At 37.8% G+C, this 21,184-nt stretch overlaps 1 protein-coding gene across 1 annotated transcript in view; it reads right to left on the bottom strand.

Moving 5' to 3' along the window:
- PTPRN2 (protein tyrosine phosphatase receptor type N2) overlaps positions 1-21,184 on the bottom strand; it is a 634,832-nt gene that overhangs the window by 385,998 nt on the left and 227,650 nt on the right. Inside the window, exons 6-8 of the mRNA XM_066200727.1 lie at positions 8,739-9,207; positions 2,194-2,448; positions 776-816 (exon numbers count right to left, since the gene is read on the bottom strand). Coding sequence (XP_066056824.1) covers positions 776-816; positions 2,194-2,448; positions 8,739-9,207 — 765 coding nt within the window. The remainder of the gene's footprint in view (positions 1-775; positions 817-2,193; positions 2,449-8,738; positions 9,208-21,184) is intronic.

Here is a 21,184-nt window from a genome sequence, read left to right as displayed (position 1 = left end):
TTAAGATTTTCATGGGGGTGTTTAAAGCTCCTGCCACACTGTCCATGTGTGCTTTCCTTGCTTGGTAGAAAGGCTGAAGAGATTTTACTGCAAACACAAGAGGATTTGCCTGTTTATGAGTCTTGCAGTATTAGCTTTTGATAGAGTACATAGTAGGAGAAGTTCCACACATTTTTTTGAAATATTCCTTTGACATTTTTCTGCTCCATGAAACTGAGAAAAAGAAAAATGAATATACCTCAAAAATGGCTAAATATTGGACAGCAGTCCATAGGATATGATTCAAAGCTCGGGAGGAATATTGTAAAAGTAATCTGGTTAAAAATGCTAATTTTGATGTTACTAGCTAAGGTACGAGAGGTAATGCCTAGAGCTTTTGTAATACCTCTGATGCTCCCCAGAACTAAGAGCCAAAGGACAGGGAGAAAAAAATTTTCAGGAACACCTCAATGTTCAAAATTTACTGATTGGAGGAAACGCCTGAATTTGTCTGAACTTTGTGAATCTATTATGAATTCTGTCTATTTAGAAAGTAGAGAAAGGGGGGGAAATGACTTAATTTTGCTTTTTGAACACCAAAACTCTTTTTGGTTATAGTTTAAATAAATGCTCATTTAACATTTCAGTGCATCAGCAACGTATCTCTGTGTGGTATTGAATCATAGCCACACAAAACATAGAACAAGTCTTATATTTCAGAAGCATGAGTTTGTCTTTCACTGCACAGAAACCTGATATTCTGAGATATTGTTTTGTTAAAATACTGGTACTCTACCTCTTTATCAGTTCTCACACTGGCTTCATGCACTCCATTGTCTGTAGGATATGAAAAGCACAAATATATAGTTATGAAGGGCAAACACCATATACAAAACAAAGATACAAAGATTTCTCATAGGCTTCTTTTTAGCAGTGGCCTTTTTGTGTGATTTGAACACTGAGACATCAAAGCTGAAAGGGCAGAGTAAGGAGCACTGTATAATTTTTTTTTTCGTTATTCTAACCCCACTTTGATAGCAAATTAATGTGAGATCAGTAGACAGTACTTCAAGAGTCAATGTAATAGAGTTATTTTGCTAATTAAGTGTCAAATCATCATATCAGTTTACCAATATCTGAGGGAAAAAAAACCAAAACAAACAAACAAACAAACAAACAAAAAAACCCAGAAGAAAATGGCTCTAGCTCGTAGAATGGACATTTACAGTAAAGGAAAAAGAAACATATTTCCCTCATACATATTTTGGTAGAAGAAAATGACATATTTCAATAGATATCACTCACCAAAATCATGTTACAGTTTGACTATAGTGATAATATTCAGTCACATCCTTAACCTCAGTCAAATAACACTGGCTTTTAGCTTTATGAACTGAATGTCATTCATCTTTCTCAGCATGATACAAGACAAATCCTCAAGTTTGCTCCTTTTAATCTATAACAAAATCTGGCAATCAGAATAACCAGAATATCCCTAACTAGTAAGGATTTCAGTATATCACCATGAAAACAGACAGTTAAAATCATTTTTTTGTGACTTACAATATACATTTCTGGCATACTAGATATTGTAACATTCCTAAAATAGAAAATGGATGAGGAGTAACTTATGTTCCACTGTGGTATCCACTCATTAAGGGCAATTACTGCAGCTCCTGAATCTGCATCACCACGAAAATATGTGTGCAGACAGAAACAAATAACCATAATAACTCGTTTTATTCCCTCAGAAGGAAAAGGAACGAGTGGGTTTGTACCTGTACTTGTCACAGATTTTCTTCTCCAAGTAACTGTCACATGTTAAAAAATTATTATCTGTAAACAATATTTTTTTCTCTGCATACTTTGAAATACATCTTGTAATATAATAATTTCCATTATCATTTTGCTTAAATATCTCAATGTCAAGAATAGGAAATTAAACCACACAGCCTAAAGCAATTCTTATTTCAATATGATTGGGTGTGCAGGTTTATCTTCGTGAAGCTTGAAGACCATAAACAGATTTTTTTTTTTTAAGAACCTGCTGTAAGAAGAAAACAGCAATCTAAAATTCCACAGCCTTTCAGGAAATACAGAAACTTTCCCTACCATCTTCTAAAACAGATTTTCAGAAGTCTAGCATTGAGGTGAAGCAGTAGAGGAAAATTAGGCCAGCTGTCTTTTGCTGTACTTAACTTCTAAAATTAATACCTGGTATATTAACACTGTTTTCCATGAATCCAGTCTGAAGGTCTGCCCTTCCTTGAGCATCTCCATTCTTCATTTGTGCTTCCGTTTTATCTTCTTTAGTTTTTCCAGCATTTTTTCCTGTTTCTTCCTGAATGTCAACATTTTGAATGGCAGTGGCGATAGTATCAGCGATTTCATCCAGTTCAGTTGAGCTGAGATTCTCCACGTTCACTTGGTGTTTCTCTAGGTCCTTCAATACATTTTTAATCAGTGCCTCTGGATCACAAAACAACATAAGTACATGATTTAGCTGCATACATGAAACACATGTGCTTATATCTTTAAGTTTTCCTAAAAGATAGCTTCCCCTTCATGGAGATTTTCTGCTTTTTAAAGGAAGGCACACTCATTTATGCTGTATTCCTTACAGGAAACACAATATTCTTAATGGATGTTAAAGTTTATGATGAGGCCAATCTGTGCCAGGACAGGGGGATATATGCTATCATAACCCAGCAAGGTCTCCTAGAGAGAGGGCATGAAATTATCACTTTTTCTTTACAAGAACATTCTTTCCTAGTCTAAATTGACTTAAAATACAGAAGACAAGTGTTAAAGTAGCCTAAATTTTTTTTTAGGTGCAAAACAGTACAAACAACATTACTGTTTCCTGGAGATCAGTTATCTTTGGTGATTTGCTTTCACAAGGTAAGTAGCTATAGAGTTCTGGGGGAAAAAAAATGGGAGTCAGGTATTTTGTCATTCAATCAAAAAGCCCCTCATCAATTAGAAGGGGATATAAATATATGTCCATTATATACGTGGATATGTAAAGGAAAAAATCTCTAAATTGGATTAATTTCTCTTGGAACATATATGATTTTTCAAATATAAATTTACAGATATAGATGATAGATATAAACATAGATGATATAGAGATATATCTATATGTACATATAGATATAAACTTACAGATACAGAACTTGTTTTGGTTTGCCAGCTATGAATGTTTTACCAGTCACATTGCGAAAAAACAACAAAACAAAACAGCAAAACACCTTTGATGTGATAAAAGTTTTGAAGATAAGGAAATTCAAGGACAATGGATATTAAAGGTGAGTCAGAAGATGGAGCATAACATCTCCCCAGGGAAGGCACTTTTCTGACTGCATATATTGCATCTCTAATTCTCTATCAGTCTGTAGAACTCTGCAAAACTCAGCCTAATGTCCCTTGGAGTATAAGACACTAAATGTAGTGCTTACTGTTGCATACCAAAACCATTTCCAATCATGCCTCTGTTCTGCTTATTCATGATAATAAGAAATTTAACATATTTATGCATATGCATGCAAGCAAGAAAACTCTTTCACATAGTGTTGTGTAGGAAGAGGATAATAAGGGCTGCTTTTAAATCTCTGTTCAATGTATGAATTTACATATAAGCAGTTTGAAGGCACCATCCAACCTTTTTCTCAGTACTAACATATTAAGCCCAGTGGTTGGACAAATTCATCACCTGTGGGCAAGATTTTGGGACCATGCTGTCAGCTTTCAGGCTCACATAAAAGTGAATTAAAAAGTAGGAAAACAGGGGAAAACAATGCCACAAGAAGGGCTAAAAATAAGGATTTTTCTTTTTCCTCACAACAAAGGAGGAAGAGCTACACAGAGACTATGAAATAAGTAAAAATAGTCAACAGACTTCTGCTTCAGGGAAGAGGCAGTGATTTTGCATGGGGACAAGCATTAAGGAATATTTTTCATTGGAAATAAGAGGCCAAGACCTTGGACACATCTGCCATTTTTTGGTCCCCTCAGTTTTAACTGAAGAGCTCATCATCAGCATCTCACCATCAGCTTCCCTGTTCCATCTCAAGGCAAAGACTAATTTCCCCTGACCTGGCCCAAAATTCAGCAACCAAAATAATGCCATTTTCCCTTAACTAATTAGTCCATAAAAAGCAAAGTAACTTAAATTGCTTAAATAATGGGTTTACTGTGAGTCTGAGAGGGTGCTGACATATGAGGAAGGTGGTTCTTTGATGAACTTTCTTTCCCAGGTAAAAAAGAAACATCTTTCCAATAATCCACAATGATGTTATTATAAAATTCTACTAATTTATTATAAAATTCAGTAATATAAAATACAAGCTAATCTTGTAAAATGTGAACTTTTGAAATTTCCTTTAAAAAACCATAGTTTTAAGTACACTTAATTGGGACTATCAATAAAAAAAGACAGGTTGTCTCTGTGATGTTACTTCAAACTGACAGCCCACAAAGATTTTGGTACCATACTAGAATAGCAGAGTGCTTTGTACAGGAAAGCAAGTGTTCAGAAATGTGAATCAAAGATGTAAACTCAATCTGTGCCAAACTCTCCGGGCCAAGATATGTGGAGGCAGCAAAATTAATAAACTGAAGTTTGATGGAAGCTTAGCAACATTTCAGAGAAACCTTTGAAAAGTTTCCTTTCATTTTATTATATCCACCCCCTGTTATGAATTTAATAATATAGTAAAAGCATAGTGACCAAATGCTTTCATTTAGGAAGGTAATTTAGGAGAGCAAATTAATCCAAACTGCAACAAAATTTTTCAATATACTTGACCAACCTGAGCTCAAGACACTTTTTCAAGAAGCACAAAAGCTACCTGGTAGAGAGGTGGAGAGGATGTCTCACGTAGCAGCAATGCAGAAAACTAAGCTATAGGAAGAAAACAGTACTGCTGCATTGGCACAGGAGCCTTGTGTCTGCTTAGGTATCATTTCTGATCTTATCTTTTATAGAACTGTTGGACAATATCTTGACAGAAAAGCCTAAATTATTGAAGCAGTGCTAATAAAGTCAGCAATGAAAAGACAGAATACATGTCAGATCCAAATCAAAACTAAAACTTTACAAATGAAATATCATTTGAAGACAAATTCTTAAAAGAGAATTATTTCAAGGTATGTATAATTAAAAGAGTTATATTAATGCAACACAACTAGATTTTTGTTTATTTCATTTGATTCACAGCCAGCTGTCAAGACCAACTACTGAACTACTCAACAACATGCAGGCAATGTAACCTTGTCATTTCCATCCCATTTTTTCCAAACTAACTTTTTTCTCTTTACCTATATTCTTAGCCCACTCCTATCTCTCCAGTCCATCTTCAGACTCTTGGTTAATATCTGCTGTCAACAAAAAAGCAGTCTTAATCTCAAACAAATGGGAATAGGGGAACAGGGCAAGGAATAACACAAAAAAAAGAATGGCCACAGGCCCTATTCCAGATAACATTGACAGGCTCACTGCAAGTCCTTCTGGTTCACTAAAACCTCAATATTATGTAGAGGAGCCTCCTGCTCCTCTAACACTGGCATTCCTGCCCTGGCCATTGCCACCCAGGCACAGTCCATCAAACAGACTCCTACATACTGCATTGACATGAGTAAAACTTTGGCATTATATCTAGTTTTACTCAACAACTACAACGTGACTTAAAATGTGAAGGACCAAAGGCATAAACCAAAGCCAGTAAGTTTGAGGAATGGCATGTTTTTAGTACTCTAGGAGGGACAGCCACCAAAGGGTCTGTAACAGTTTGGTGAAATGCAGGTCTACATAAAGAGTCTTGCTAACTTCACGTGGCTACTGATATGATATTAATCCTCGTCCATGGTAAATATGGATATTTACACTTCTTGTTATGGCACTTGTCCATGTTTGCAATAATTTGTAAATTACTGGATAACACTGATAAACAGATAAATATCACTGCATCTGTTTACAAACACCTTTGGGTAATATGATGAATTTATTAAAATCAGGAAATATTGTTGGAGAAAGACCAAAAAGCTGCATGGCAATGGCACAGCACTTAAGCAGCACATGTACTTGAACATGCATTTACCTGTGCACAGCGTTTATAGTCTCCCACTGACTCCCTTCTAAGTAGACTCAGCAATGCTCAGTCATGTTTCACAGGGCTTATACTGCAAACCAGATTTCTCCCTTAGCTCCAGCTTTCCAACTGATGAATGCAAACTGCCTTCTATAGCTACCCTGGAACCATTATGGCAGTAAAAGCATATATGTCCAAGAAGATGTAATTTTTAATACAAGCTCCACCAGTAGAATTTCCTAGTAGGCAACAATAGCACCTCATCCAGGGAGAAAAAAAGCTTTTTATTGTATAGCATATAAATGATGCCTGATACTCTGCTGGCACAAGAGCCAAAGCCAGCTTGCCTGACAACCACATGGCATGGGAGCAGTAACTTTGTTAGAAATTCCACACCATGGTCTGTTTTCTTCAACCCCATCACCCTACTGACCACATGTGAGCTGCCTCTGCAGCTGAGCACCATATGGAATGGTGATCCCAGCTTTGCCAGAGAACGGAAGCCTAAAAAAATATTTTTGTTCCATAAACATGGAAGTTTGCTATTTTTTTAAGACATCTGAATTACTAATTCTGTGACCTTTTCAAAGGAACAGAGAGACATATTCTGTAATATTTAACACAGAAAAAATCAGTAGACTAGAACAAGCCACATCAAACTGAGCCAAATTCTAAATACGGCTGGTGAGAGGAGAGATTAACAATTCCAGTGTTGCACAGTGACTACAAAGGCAGTACCCACGCACATCATGCTACTCCTAGAGGTAACAACTTCCAAATCTGATAGAAAAATAACTCTGCATTTCCTTCTTTTGTATTTCTCCCTCAGGGTGCCTTGTTAGCAAATTTACCTGCCACTGTTTTGCAGCAATTCTCAGTACTAATCTGCTCAGTACCTTCTGGATTGTTCTCCCAGTCCAGTGCCTTTGTCTAATCCTCTATCAGATGGATCAGAGAACTGAGCACCCCATGCCTTCCAGTTTTTTACAGTTCTGTAGTTCACAGAGTGCAAGAGAAAAACAACCAACAAGGCTACAATAACCCATAAGCACAAGTAGAGATTGGAGAAAGGTTAAAAGCAGAAAGAGGTTGTGTGGGCAGCATGGGAAATCTGAATCTAAACCACTTTCATTCCAATGGACAACATTTTTAGCTATGCTGGGGTGTGTCCTCACTACTTTCTTGTGAGATTATTTAGTGGCTCAAAAATACAAAGGAAATCACATTATTTCCTACTCAAGCAATTCATAATACCTTGTCTATGCAACATTTAAAAGCAAATGTAATGGCAGAAGTTCCTACAGGGCATATTATGTATGAGAAGTCAAAGTAGTACAACCCAATGAATTGTGAAACATGCTATTCCCTGTAAGTGTTAAGCATTTTTTTTCCCAGTTGGCTCCTACCAGGAAAGGTGAAGTGGAACAGCTGGAGGATAATGAAACCAGCATGTGCCTAGTTTGTTTTGAGTCTAGCAACAAAATTGTCTAACCTGTGCAAGAGACTTACAGTGCCACCTGGATTTGATTTTACATTATAGTTCATTCCTTGAAACCTATTATCTCTGGGCACCATACCAAGAATGCTTTCACTTCTGAGCATCCTTTAGACTGCAAGCATTATCTTTCCTCTGCTGAAACTCTGACATTTCTGTGTGTGTGTGTGTTCTGGTTTTGGAGGATATTTTTAAAAAAACCCAACAAAACAAATCAAAGAACACTACACTTTATGGATGATACAGGGGGATTCAAAGGGACACCCTCTTACATATCACCAAAATCCATTGGGATAGTGGTGACTGCAGTGCAATGGACAGAAGCTCTTGACAATGTCTGGGGATCCACTCTCATTTTTCAGAAACCACTGAAAACCATTCTGAACTACTGGAATAACATTGATAGATTAGTTTAGAGAAACAACAAAATGAATCAGAGTTATAAAGTCTACATGATTCCCCAAGAATCCCCAAAGTGCATCTTACAAAGCAGCACTTGAAGTGCATCACAGGATGGGGATGCTACCCTCCATTTTCATTTAAATATTTCTTCAACTATCATGTACAGAAGAAACTGCGATCCAATCATTGTTAAACAGCACTATCAAAAAAAAAGCTAAAAATCCAGGAAAACTAGATGCAAGCCCACCGTCTTGTCCACCCATCCATGGAACTGACAGACTCCTCCCTTCTCTGTGTTCCACACCAGAATTCATCTCGCTGTTAATTTCTGTGCTTAACTTTGAATTTTACCCATGGTCCTTGAATTTCTAGTTAAATAAAGAGATGTGGTACAAAACCAGGCATTTCTGTATTATCTATATATATAGTGTGGGATGACTGCATAAAAACAGATTTGATAGCAAAGATATACCCATAATTATGCGTTGTTTGTAAAATGCTTTGAAAATATAATAAATTACATAAATGCTATGTCTTACTAAGTGCCATATATTTCTGCACGCATATGGAAAGTGGGCTGAAGAATGTGGGTAGATGTTTGCAGGGAAAGAGTAGCTGGAATGGTGAACATTATTACTGAGTTATGGCAGATATAAATATGCCAATACCAGGAGATATATCAAATGTCTAATTTTATTTTCTTTTTCTCGAAAATGCTCAGTAAACAGGAGGGAAACATCAGGTAAGCAAAAATAAGTAAATATCATCTTTACCATCCACAATGCTCAGAGGGTCCTTTGGATCATCCTGGGAAGCATATTTATGACTCAACATCTCAGGGGTCGGCCTCAGCACTCCAGGCCTTGGCTGGAACAGCTTCCTCATGCTGAAATCCTCTGCTTTTCCTTTGGCACGAGTTCCATCAAAAGGACTGACTTGTGTTGAGTACAACCTCTCAGCATAACCCTGGGACCCTTTAGTCCTGCTGTGAGGGCTTTTATCACTGCTCTGTACAGACAGGTTCTGGGTGATGTAGGAGTGCAACGCGGCCATCAGGCTCTTCTGGTCGAGCCCCATTCCTGGCTCCAGCGAGAGCTTGTCTGCCTGGAGCTGGCTGAGTGTCCTCCCATGGGGATTCCCAGGGAATTCCTGGTGGGATTTGGATGCATGGGCCAAAGGAGGCGATGACTCTTTGGGGTTCTGCCTCGTGTAGTACTTCATAGGGTCATTGTAGATGTAGCTCTAGAGAGAGCAGAATGCAGACAAAACGAAAGGGTCAGAACTGCTTGGTAAATATTGTTGTGCCGGAATCAGAGGCATAACCCTTAGTGCTTTACCAACCAGGAAAACAGTAATTGCAACCTTCAATGCAAAAGTTAAACTTCAAACCTCAAACTGCTAGGTGTGCTTCAAAGAGGCACTACTAATCTGCAAAAATCCAGATTATCAAATTATTAAAAAGCAAGAGAAAGAGATTAGAGAGACAATAACACAACTCAACGTTAACTATGTGTGTGCAATTTGTATTCAATCAAACAAAGGAAATTTAATAAATGCACCTTTCCTTTGGTTTTTACTTAACCTTTGAGAATAACTATTTTTCAGATTACTTCCAAAAAATGAGCATGTCAAATTACAAATCATTTTTAAAGGAACACCAAGTAAGTAAAGCAAATTTTTGTGCATATAGTTAATAATTTGCTCTATTTTAAATGAAATATTTCTCCGCTAAATTAAATCTCTAATAAATATATCATCTGATACTATGAAAAAAGTATAAATTATGTTTAAATTGTTTTTTAATTAAATTATTATTTTCAGAAAAATACTGCAGCAAATTAAACAAAAACATTAAAAACATGTCAATCAAGCTCAAACCACATTTTTACTGAAAAAGTGTGGAGAATAAAAAGTGGAAAGGAGGGTTTGCAGAACAGTTTTCCATTTTCAGTTTGTATTTTCATGGACACACCACATGGACATTCTTTTTACTATAATTTAATCCTAGGCACATTTTTGCTATGATCACAACCTGAAGGTAGGCCTTTTCATTTTTTTAGCAAACCAGTTCCATCCTCCTAAATAATTTCAAAAATCAGTTTCCTTCAGTTCTTGCTAAGTGCAGCTTTGAACTGAGAGGTTTACTTCTATCCTTAATCATTCTGATTAAATTCTTTGTTTATAACTCCCTCAGGACACCTCACTGAAGTTCCATCCCATGCTGTATGTGTGTTGTAGGATGGGTCCTGCTTCTCAGCAGCACTTTCTTGGTTAAACTGTCACACAAACTACATCACAATGTGGCAGCCTTAGGACAGGGACTATTTCAGCTCTCACTGCTATAAATTATAGTGAATCACTGGTGTCCTTGTGCACTGATGACGCACTGATTTAGGACAGACAGAGCTGCAAAATACAGAGGGAGTGAAGAGATTCTACACTCCAGAGGAGAGCAATTAGAAGAATTCAGACAGAAAAATCATTTTTTATGTATTTGCTAATGTACTTTGTAAAAACAAAATAAGTAAGATTGATAAACTCCTCCAGAGATGAAGAATTACTTTCGGATTTAATCTAGGTCTTAATTTCTGGACAATAATTTTGCTTTTCATCTGAACAATTATATTTCTTCTGATGACAGCCAGTGGATTTTACAATACATATTCATATCCATTTCTTCCCAAGACAGTTTTCTTCCCCTTAAGAAATGACTGAAGAGGTTCATTCCATGGTTCCATATCATGGTTTGAATAGAATTATGGCATAGGCAATTTTATTATAGAGACAAAAGGCACTTTGGGCACTTTGGTTTGTGACCTACCAATGCAAGGCTTTGGATTTCTGCAGTTGGTCTTTGACATAGAAATGTGCTTTGTGAAAGCCAAGAAACTGGGCTGCAGTGAAGCAGTGACAAAAAATACAGAGCTAGAGATCAAGCAGCTTTGTGTATGAAATATTTCAGTGTCCCCTGGGAACTGTATCAAACAGCAGCAGTGCAGCTCTGGTTCAGTACTCCAGCTGCAGGCTAGGCATTGCTCTGATCAGCTCCAAGGGGGAGCCAGTTGTCAAAATGCAAGTTGAACGCTGTTTACATGTTTAATAGCAAAGCCTAAATGTGAAAAACTTACAGTCAGATGCATTTATCTCCCTATTTGAACGGGTCTTTGCCTGGGGTAATTAACTCTCTAATGATACTCACTCCAGAGTGAGGAGGAACTGCAGAGGATGACACAAAGCAGCCTAGGACACCCTGAGCAGTTCACTGAGAATTCACATAAGCTGCCATCTGCCTTCCCCACTCCCGTTCTCTCTGCCTTGCAGCCTTCCAGAGGACCTCCTGGGCTCAAGGGAAGGAAGAACAGGGAGCTGGGAAAGGGAGAAATGCAACAGGGAGAAGAAGACATTCCCCATTCAGCCATGGAAAGACAAGAAATCACTCGATCCAACTTGGTAATTTGGATCTGTGTCCCATGTCCAGCTCTCTCTTTTGCCTCTTCAGCTTTACTAGTAAGCGTTAGAGGGGAAGAAAGTGCTGGACATTCAAACCATGTGAAAGATTAGGGTTGGGAGATGTGGGTTGGCTTTTGATGAGCTATTTAACAAGCCCAAATACCCTTTAGCATTAACAGATCAGGGATTTTCTGTTCCTGCAGACAAGAAGCACATCAACAAAGAAAAGACCAACAACCCACCAAGTGATCATACATAAATTGGATATAAGTGTGTGCCAGTCCTGGGCTCAGAGCTGCACCTCTATCAGGAAGGGGCAGCCTCTCAGCAGCTTGACAGGTCACACTTTGGGCAGTAAGGGATGAAATATTAAAAGTTCTAATTAAAGCAGAGCACTGACAGCTCAGCTGTCTTCACTGAGATGGCAGCCCTTCTAATGTAGTTTACTCTGACTTTAATTAAAGGGGTCTCTCAGCTGTATGGCAATCCTCCACTTGCAGGAGAAAAAAATCCCCTTCCTTGCTGCCTGCATTTCAAACAAAACACCAGAAGTATATGTGCCACCTGACATATGCAAGATGAACTCCAAGTAAAATTGCAGCACAGATAAATATAATCCTGAACTATGGGTTTGCCTAAGTGGTATGGGAAAAAAAATTAATTTTTACAGAAAAATATAGGACAAAACTACAGTAATATGTAATTTAGAATCCAGAGACAATTTACATCTCAAGTTATTAACAACAATTTCAGAGCACTGTGATTACCTTATTTGAAGTGGGTTTTGCAAAACCCACTCCTGAACATGGACATTGCTAGTTTGATTAATGTCAAAGTTAAATGGCATGGTCCATGGTTGGTGAAAAGAATGTAATTTCCCACATTGGTGCCTTTGGAGAATCTTCCAACATTGTGGAGAAGCAGAGGGAAACACAGAGGGGGAATTTTTGAAAGAAGATACATTTCTGGATTGATTACACAGGACTCAAATGAAGTACAGCCAGTAATAGAACAAAAATCCCACTCCAAACTGACATTAAGTGAAATGTGCAAAAATAAAGAATGCACTAGCTACCATACAGATGGTTTATACTGAGTAGGGTTGAAATACAAGCCCCTGTTACTATCAGGAACATTTCATTTTTTAATAGGTAAAATACTGTTCAATTATCTCATGTCACTCATACAAAGCCTTTGAAAAGTACTCCAAATTCCTCAGTTAAAAAAAAAAAATCTTATTTCTCCATCTGCACAGGATTTCCCTCACCTTCACCACCTTTCAAATAAGCTATCTCTATAATTCACACATTACAAAAAATCCACACACACTAACCTTTCTGAAGATGGAATTGTTAGGGCAATGTCTTGTATGGTTTAGGTATGTAACTAACTGACATTTTCTGCATGAAAGTTCACAGAAGGGCACATTAAATTACAGTCTGCAGACACACTATGCAAAAGTCTATAGACTACATGTTTTATTAAAAAAAATAAAAGAAAAAAAAGAGGGGTGCAGGATTAGATATATAAAACATAATGCTGCTCAATTTATCCACTAAAGGCTAGATTGACTTGAATGTTGTGCTCAAGTGCAGAAAGAATGGAATCAAGTTTATGAAAAAATACTTCCTTTCTTGCACATACATTTGCTAAATCCTGAAGGCATTTAGAGCTAACAAAAATCCCTTAGAAACGCATAAAAAAGAAATCTTCTGCCCTCAATTTCATTTATGTTTTTCTGTTTGATGCATTTGCAGATATTAACCCATGTTTGCTACCACCTAAATTTGGTTGAAGCATGATTCCACCTACAACTCTTAATTCACTGTGCTTGTTTGAGATATTGACATTATGGTCTCTGAAATTAGAAGATAAAAACCACAATAAGCACTGGAAGGCCCATCTTTACACATGGTGGGATAAAATAACATTTTCCAAAGACTACCAGAAATGAAATTACCTCATACCTTAACTCACTGCGTGGAATGAAAGAAGTTTAGCTTTTTGTACCAGACGCAGTCTAGATGCTCTGTGACTCACACGCACTTGCCTTATGCAAACTTACTACACGGGAGATGCAAGTACTCGTGAACCCCCAAAATAAACACCAGCACGAGTGGCGCTGCCTGATTCCTGAATTAAAGGGTAGACTGTGAATTTGTACTGCTCAATTTACCTTTAAATTGATAGAAATCCACCCAACAATGAAACCTGAAGACCAAACGGGTCTCATGGAATGGATGATAGCATGAAAGTCCTTGGATGAGGCTGGGGCTGGGCAAGCAGCAACAGCTCTGTCCGCTAAAGTAGCAAGTCCTATGACAACAAAGCCTTAATTCTTTCAGCTGGGGAGCTGCTGTGCCCACACAGTGCTGTCGTGTCAGGATATCCCAGCAGGCTTCCAGCCAGGTTCGAGCTGAAAGAGGGGAGCTCCCTTGACAAGCTCTGCGTGCTATAGACATGGCCTTACATACTCTGCACCAAATTCAGTGTTAGCTTTATCTGAAAATAATAACTACAGCCAATGAAAGTTTTCAATTTTCTGAGTAATAATGAAGCAAAGAGCTTTGCTAATGACCTTTTCACTAACTATAATGATACCATAATGATATCATGATGACACTATAATTATACTATGCACAAAGCCCAATTTGGAAGAATTTGGAAAACTAATTCAGAATCCAGAAACTGGAAAAGAGACCAAATCAGTGCTTCCTGCAGTGATGGAACAGCATCAGACCATGGCCTTTCCACAGATTCATGGTTTTAAGGCAACAGGCAACATTAAAGTCATCTCACCTGACCTACTAGTTCATTATTAATTTTCTGTAATTAGCCTCTATTTTCTTTCTGGAAATACAGTAGCTTTGAAACAATTTAATAACTACATCAGAGAAGGTGGCAGAGATTGTTAATTAACATCCGGTAGTTTGGAGTGTCAAAAACTCGATCAAGCAAAAGGATCCTTCAGAGTCTACTTTGATCAAAACTATTCATGACTTTTTTTCCTAATCCTTGTGAAACCGCAGTGCAACAGGAATGTCCAGGCTCTGACTCAACAGCATTCAATAAACTCTACTGCTGTAATTTCAGTTGATTTCAGAGAATTGGCTTCCAGTCTTAAACAAAACAACCCTCAAAAAAGAAAAAAAAAAAAGAAAAAAAGAACAAAAGAAAAAAAAGAAAAAAAGAAAAAAAGAAAAAAGAAAAAAAAAAGAAAAAAAGAGAAAAAAGAAAGGATAATACACTGGCTTCTTGCTTCTTTCATGCATAAGTTACTATTTAATAAAATCACTTTTAGTTCTCAGATGTTCCCAGCCATTCTTGATCTCCTTTGGAAGGACCACATCCACTTGCCTACCCTTCAACTATCTACAACAGACCCTCCTGTACGCATTATTTTTGCTGTCAGTTGATGTAACTTGTTTTTAGTTTTCATAACTGCTGCTTTTTCTCTTTCCTTCTGACCCATCTCCATCCTATGGGCAAAACATTTCCTTCCGTGGAGAAGGATGGGTGGTCTTTCCGCAGCATTCATGACTGGCTCGTCATAAACAAAAAAGGTCAGTTTTACACATTGGGATACATGATAACCTGGCTTGTCTCCACACATAAAGGATAAAAACACATGGAGAAAAATGAAGGGTGGATGACCCCAAATAACCTGATCGATGGTGAAGGGGCCCTGCCCTGGCTCCATCCAGGGCCATCACAGTGAGTCACCAGCCATCATGGCCAGGAGTGCCACCCACCAGGTGGGTGATGGGAAAAGCTCTCTGGGTCCCCCTGCAGACTGAAAGGGGTTCATGTCTGCAGAGGTGTGGGAAAAGCTCTCTGGGTCACCCTGCAGACTGAAAGGGGTTAATGTCTGCAGGGGAGTGGGGCCCCTTAAGATATGCAGAACCCCTTATGGGTGCCATCTTGTTATTGTCTGAGACATACTATGGGATGTTCAGGAAAAAGGAATAGTCTGGAATGGTAGCATGCAAGCAGGCTGACCAATACACCTGTCTGACCAAGTCTTGTGTCTGTCCCATCTTCTCAACAAACCCAATTTCTAACAATTCTCCTGGGTGGGAAGCTCTGTTCTGTACCTTGTGCCTCCTGGCAGTACCGGCTCCCCTTGGCCACTGCCTGGACATGGGGACACAAGACTTGGGACATCTTTGCCTCTGCCAGGCCCCTGCATTCAGGAGCTCCCTGACACCACCAGCAGGAACCAAAGAGCGACAGTCAGCCCACAGTGATGGTAGAAATTGTGCAGCCTGGTGATCAGCCCTGATAGATCTACCAGGGTGTATCAGCTTCCCTTGCCTGAGAACATTTTGCTCACATGCCAATAAGTCTGTTCCTCAAGGTTTCAGTGAATGATGTTTAGAATGATTTTCTGTAGGCACATGCTGGTATATTGAACTATCTCATTATCTAAAGATGATTTTCATAGAAACATGATGATCTTCATCTGCCAAAAGTTGAGTGCATTAACACCAATCAATATATTTATAACTCCAACACATGAATCTAGAAAATACTTTTATCCTAAGAAATGCAAGTGAATAGAGATCTGCAGGATTGATGTCCACAACACTGCTTTACAACCCCACTGAAAGCAACCATCCATTTGCTGACAACTGCTTGAGGTCAGCTGAGGTCGTTCCCTCCAATAAAAGTAAAGAAATTGTTGTTCCACTGTCCTGAAATGTCTACACACACCAACATACTCACACAGAGATAGATAAAGTAAGTTTAAATTTCTGTGAGCTCTACCCTCTCATTTGATCAGTAAAACGGAAAATAAAAATGGAATGCACTTTGTATCAGCTCCATCATCTTCTATTTACTGATTGCAATATACCGAAGTACTGGGAGTAAATATTTGCAAGGCAAACAGCAAACTTGCAGGAAAAATTACAGAAACTAACTCCAAACATATGGTACTTGGAAAAAAAATAGTTGATTTTGAAGGGAAGGGTTTGAAAAAGAACTATCCAGTAAATATTTGAGATTTTAAAAATATCAATCTGGGAATTTCTAGAAATTAATTAAGTGCCCTTTTAAATAAGACTCCAGAGTTGACACAGATCATTTATAATAACATTTCTATGGCACTTGTATCTTCTAATAATTGAAAAAATAATTAATCTTTACAAGATACCTGTGTGATAAGGGAAATTATGGTTTCTATGTTAGATGTTGAAACTCTGTTATTATATCCTGCATAAACCAATGGGTTGTGGGTAAAAGTACAGGTTGGACCTATGACTTGAGCATGATACTAGCACTAGAATGCTCCCTTGCTAAATTATTAGTTCAAAAAATAAATGACAAGTCACATTAGATCACCAGACTGTGTATTAATGCCACACACAACACGATTTTAATCTTTCTAGGCTTTGTAGCCATGATTCTATTAAAGCTTTAAATGTGTGGGTACCAGTCCTTCCAGAAAAAAAGTTGCAATCTACACCAGATTCCTGCAGAATGACCGAAAGGATGGAAATTACAGTATCTTATTTTATATACTTAAATTAAAACAGATGGATCACAACTTGAAAACTGTCTTCTTCCCTCAGTTGATCATGGAATGAGTTTAGGCTGATGTGCAGCAATACAGACACCTTTACATGCTCAAATAATTTCTGGTCCAGTGCTTATGGGGGTTTGTTTGTTGGGTTTTGGGGTTGTTTTGGTTTGGTTTTGGATTTTGTGGGGTTTTTCATTGGTTAGTTTGGGGGTTTTTGTGTATGTGTGCTTGTTGACTTTTTTAAAGAGGATTTGATGGTTCTATTTTGCTATAAAGGGCCATGAAGATGAGAGTGATCTGAAAGATAAAAGACTTTCCTGGGATTTGAAGCTTAGGTTTTAGTCCACGCTTTACAAAAAATTATTGCATGACCTCAGGAAATCAGTCTAATCTGTCTGTGAAGTAGGGACATTAGCTCTTTCCTACTTTGTAATGGCTGTAGGTAAATGAATACACCAATGCTTGGGAAATGGTCAGATATCATTGCATACATGTGCCAACAGAGAGGAAATTCTGTAGCTCAAAGGAGACATTCCTTTATCAATTATTTCAGAAATATTTTAATGAAAGTGTTCAAGCATAGCTGAATGTTCAAACACATTTTCATACATAATCCCTTATACATGAAATAATAAATTTTACTTTAATATAGAGTTTAAATGTATACAATGCAGGAAGTTTTTTTACTTTTTGTCAAAATTCTGATGAATTTCATTCAGTCCTGTATTTGAATCAGTATTAGATAAATAAGGGTGCACCTTTTTTGAATTAAAGTTTCAGGTTAAAATGTGCAATGACTAAGTAATTTCTTTCCAGTTAATCACATTAATTATTATTTGCAGATAAGTTCAGAGTACATTTTTGAGCACTCATGCACTCACATTTTTTAAAATAAATAATAATCCTTTTAAATAATTATCATACATCCTAGTTCTTTTGGTGATCAATTAAAAAGATTCAAACAATTGATTTTTTAGGCCAGCAAATATATGATTTTTTTATTTTACATCATTTATATGATTTTGACTTGCAGCTTCTCTCCTTTCAGCACCACCACACTGCTGAGCTACAACTCTCTGGCACTAACCAGTCACTTTACCTGTTTCTTTTCCCACTCATGACTCTGAAAAGGCCTTTAACTTTATTAGCCCCTTCTGTGATGTAAAGATTCTGGGAGTTTTTTCCCCAGAAATATTTGCTTTAAATTTTATAAGAATACCTAAGATGTGGAGATTTCTGTAATCACAATATCTACACAAGAAGTCCACCATTAGAATGAATGCAACAAAAAGACAAAGAAACACTAACAACAGAAAATTCATTTAATTCCCTAATGTATCTGACATAATTTTCTCTTTCCCCTCATCCTACCCACGAGGGAATGGCACATTGGCAAAGACTTCAGCAACAAGTAGGACCAACCCTGACTGAAGCCTTCAGAGGCCAAGTCAGGGGGAAGAAGAAGCAATTCCATGAAACTTCAATCCACAAAACCCAAACCACAGAACACAGATTCCTGCAAGAAGAAACATAGCCACAGCACAAGTATGATGGCAACTTCCATATTCCTACAGCCTGTCCAGTAGGAAGTATATTTGGGTCAGGTTTCAAATAAGTTCCCTTTCTGTGATGATTAAATTTTTTTTTTGGTCAGATGAAAGCAGCACAACTGAAATCTCCCTTAACTATTCAAATACAGGCATACAGACCAGCAAAGCCAGCAGGTTCTCTTTACAACCTCTGAGCTTTAGCAATACCAGCTACATGCTATCTTTCAAATCCATCAAAACCCTGAGCCTCAGTTTCTGTAGTAATGTCAACAGTGCAGTGGGTTTTTCAACAGTTTGGATGTTTCGCTATGAGAGGGGTTTGTTCCAGATGGAGGGGAGAAGGGCAGGGCAATACACACATGATTTGGAGCTTCTGCAGTTCTTGCCTCTGTAGCTAAGATAATCCAATTCTCATTAAAATATGTGTCTGGATATTTGTTATTTTCCATACTGCATCCAGGTTTGGTACAACGGAATCACAAAGAATGATAACTCAGCATCTTGTGAACAGTAAAACGTTCATAAAGCCCAAGTGTGTGTTTTCTTGGGAAGACCAAGAAAACCAAACACAAAATCCCACTAGCTAATGCTTAAGTAACAAATGCCACCAAGTGCCCATTTCCTGAACAACTCTTTTCAGCTGAACTAAAATGCAATGTTCTCTACAGCTGTAAACTTCGGGAAACAGACCCACCAAACCTCTGATTTGCTGCTATTTATTCCCTGGCAGAGTCATTATCAGCTGGCTAGATTACAGCCTGCAGTAGATACTGCCTAAATACTGAAAAATAATTCTAAGTTAGTGATGAACTTCAAGTGCTTCAAAAATCACCCAAAGAAGCTCTTGCAGTAAATGGCAGACACCACATGGATTTTGGTCAATCACATGATTTAAGTTTACTGGAGTTTTTTTTGTCACTGCTGTATCAAACCTCAAGCTGACAGTTGTTTGAACAAGGGGAAATAGGAAGAGTTTCTTGCTTTAAGTTTTGTGATGTTTTATTTTACAACTTTCTCCATAACTATATGTGTGATGTCTATTCAGTAATTTTGAAGCTCTGAAGTTTTATTTTAATAATACAAGTGGAAGACAGTAGGGCAACTGAAGACTGAAAGTTTTTAAAATATAGCAATGTTAAAATACAAAATAACCCTTTCAGAGTATGAGGATTTTTTTTAAACCTCTTTATCTTTTATCTTCCTTTGTTTTACATTTGGCCAGAGACCTCTGATGTCAGGCTTGGAACCTGAATCCACACAGGAGGTCAGTCAAGAAGCATTAAATTTCTGCAAGATTCAACCACACTTCACAGCACGTAAGGTATCAAAGCACCCAGAGCAGTGTTACATCTCCTACTCCCCAACAGCAGGAATGAAGTGACATAGGTAAATATATACTTGAAAGAAAATTATTTTTAAAAAGGGAAAAGCCCAAGAGCTGCAGTTCTAAGCAGAGTAAAGTACCTTTGTCTTGTGTTTATTTTAATCAGAAAAGAACAAGAAGTTTAAAAGATCAGATCTTGCGACAACTATTTAATGTGGGTTTGTAATTTATCTATATATTAAGTACAAAAATAAGGTACCAATATTTTGTTGAAGCTTACAATTAAAGTGCAATTAGGGTAGCTTACTCCAGTTTCAAGTGATACAACTATATTAGAGGTAGATCATTCAGTTATTCTTCCACCTTCTCTTTTCAAATTGTTAAATTTTATAAGGTTTTTTTCCTGCTTCTTGGAGCAGCAAAAATCCTGGTTTCTCTCTTGTTTAAATGCTATTTCACTAATAAAACAATGAATCAGGATAAAATACCATGTCCATCTTGCTTTTTCAAGAAGAGGTGTTGCATTTTATTTACTGAGGATAGGAAAATATCTCAAGGATCGTTTAAAATCATGGCTGATCACTAGTTTTTACAATAATTTTCCCTTTCTTCTCTTCTTTTTTGATTTTAAATTGTAGGTAACACATCTGACTCAATGTCTGTTGTTTAAAAATGCCCCTTAGTAAATAGAAGTGTACAGTTTGCTCCTATACGTGCTTCATTTCCAGATTTTCTCCTCTTTATCCCACCCCCCCAGGCTTCAGAGTACCCATCTCCATGGCAACACTCGATAAGGTTGGTGGGTGGTGTTATCACAGCAGGCTTCCCCACAGAAGGTCTCAGCCATATGGATTATTTATGAACTTGCATGACAACACCAGACCCACTGAAATAGTTCTTGAGCAAGTTTTTGTTGAAAGCCAGTGATTCAAAACAGAGCATCCTCACTGCAGCCAGCACCCATGAGGAGAGAGTGGAGGAAAAGCACCACCAAGGTGGTCCCTGATCCCTCCTCAGAGCTGCCTTGCCTCTGCATGAAAGCTCCTCTTGCCCCAGACGAGCACCTGATGACATGTGCCATGAATCATAAGTGCTGGGTATAAGTCAGTCAGAAACTGGGAAGATGCGCTTCTGACATGAATAACAAACTTGACAGAATGGTTGCTACAGCTGCTGCTGTCGCCAGGAGTTGTTGTTGCAGATACCAGAGTGGTTTGGTGTCTCTGAGTTAGTCCCTGAACTGAACTAAAGCAGTCCGGCTTTGGCGCTTTAGTCTCTTCACCTGATACTTTTCCCAAACCTTCAGTATATTTTTTGGCAAATTTCACATTTATCCCGTATGCATTGGAATAGCAGAGACAATTTCTGGTA

Source organism: Chamaea fasciata, unplaced genomic scaffold (genome assembly GCF_029207755.1).
Source record: "Chamaea fasciata isolate MVZ Bird 193981 ecotype frontalis unplaced genomic scaffold, bChaFas1.0.hap1 SCAF_1, whole genome shotgun sequence".
Taxonomy (NCBI): Eukaryota; Metazoa; Chordata; class Aves; order Passeriformes; family Sylviidae; genus Chamaea; species Chamaea fasciata.
The sequence above is the reverse complement of the archived record's forward strand: the minus strand, read 5'-3'. Positions and strand labels throughout refer to the sequence as shown.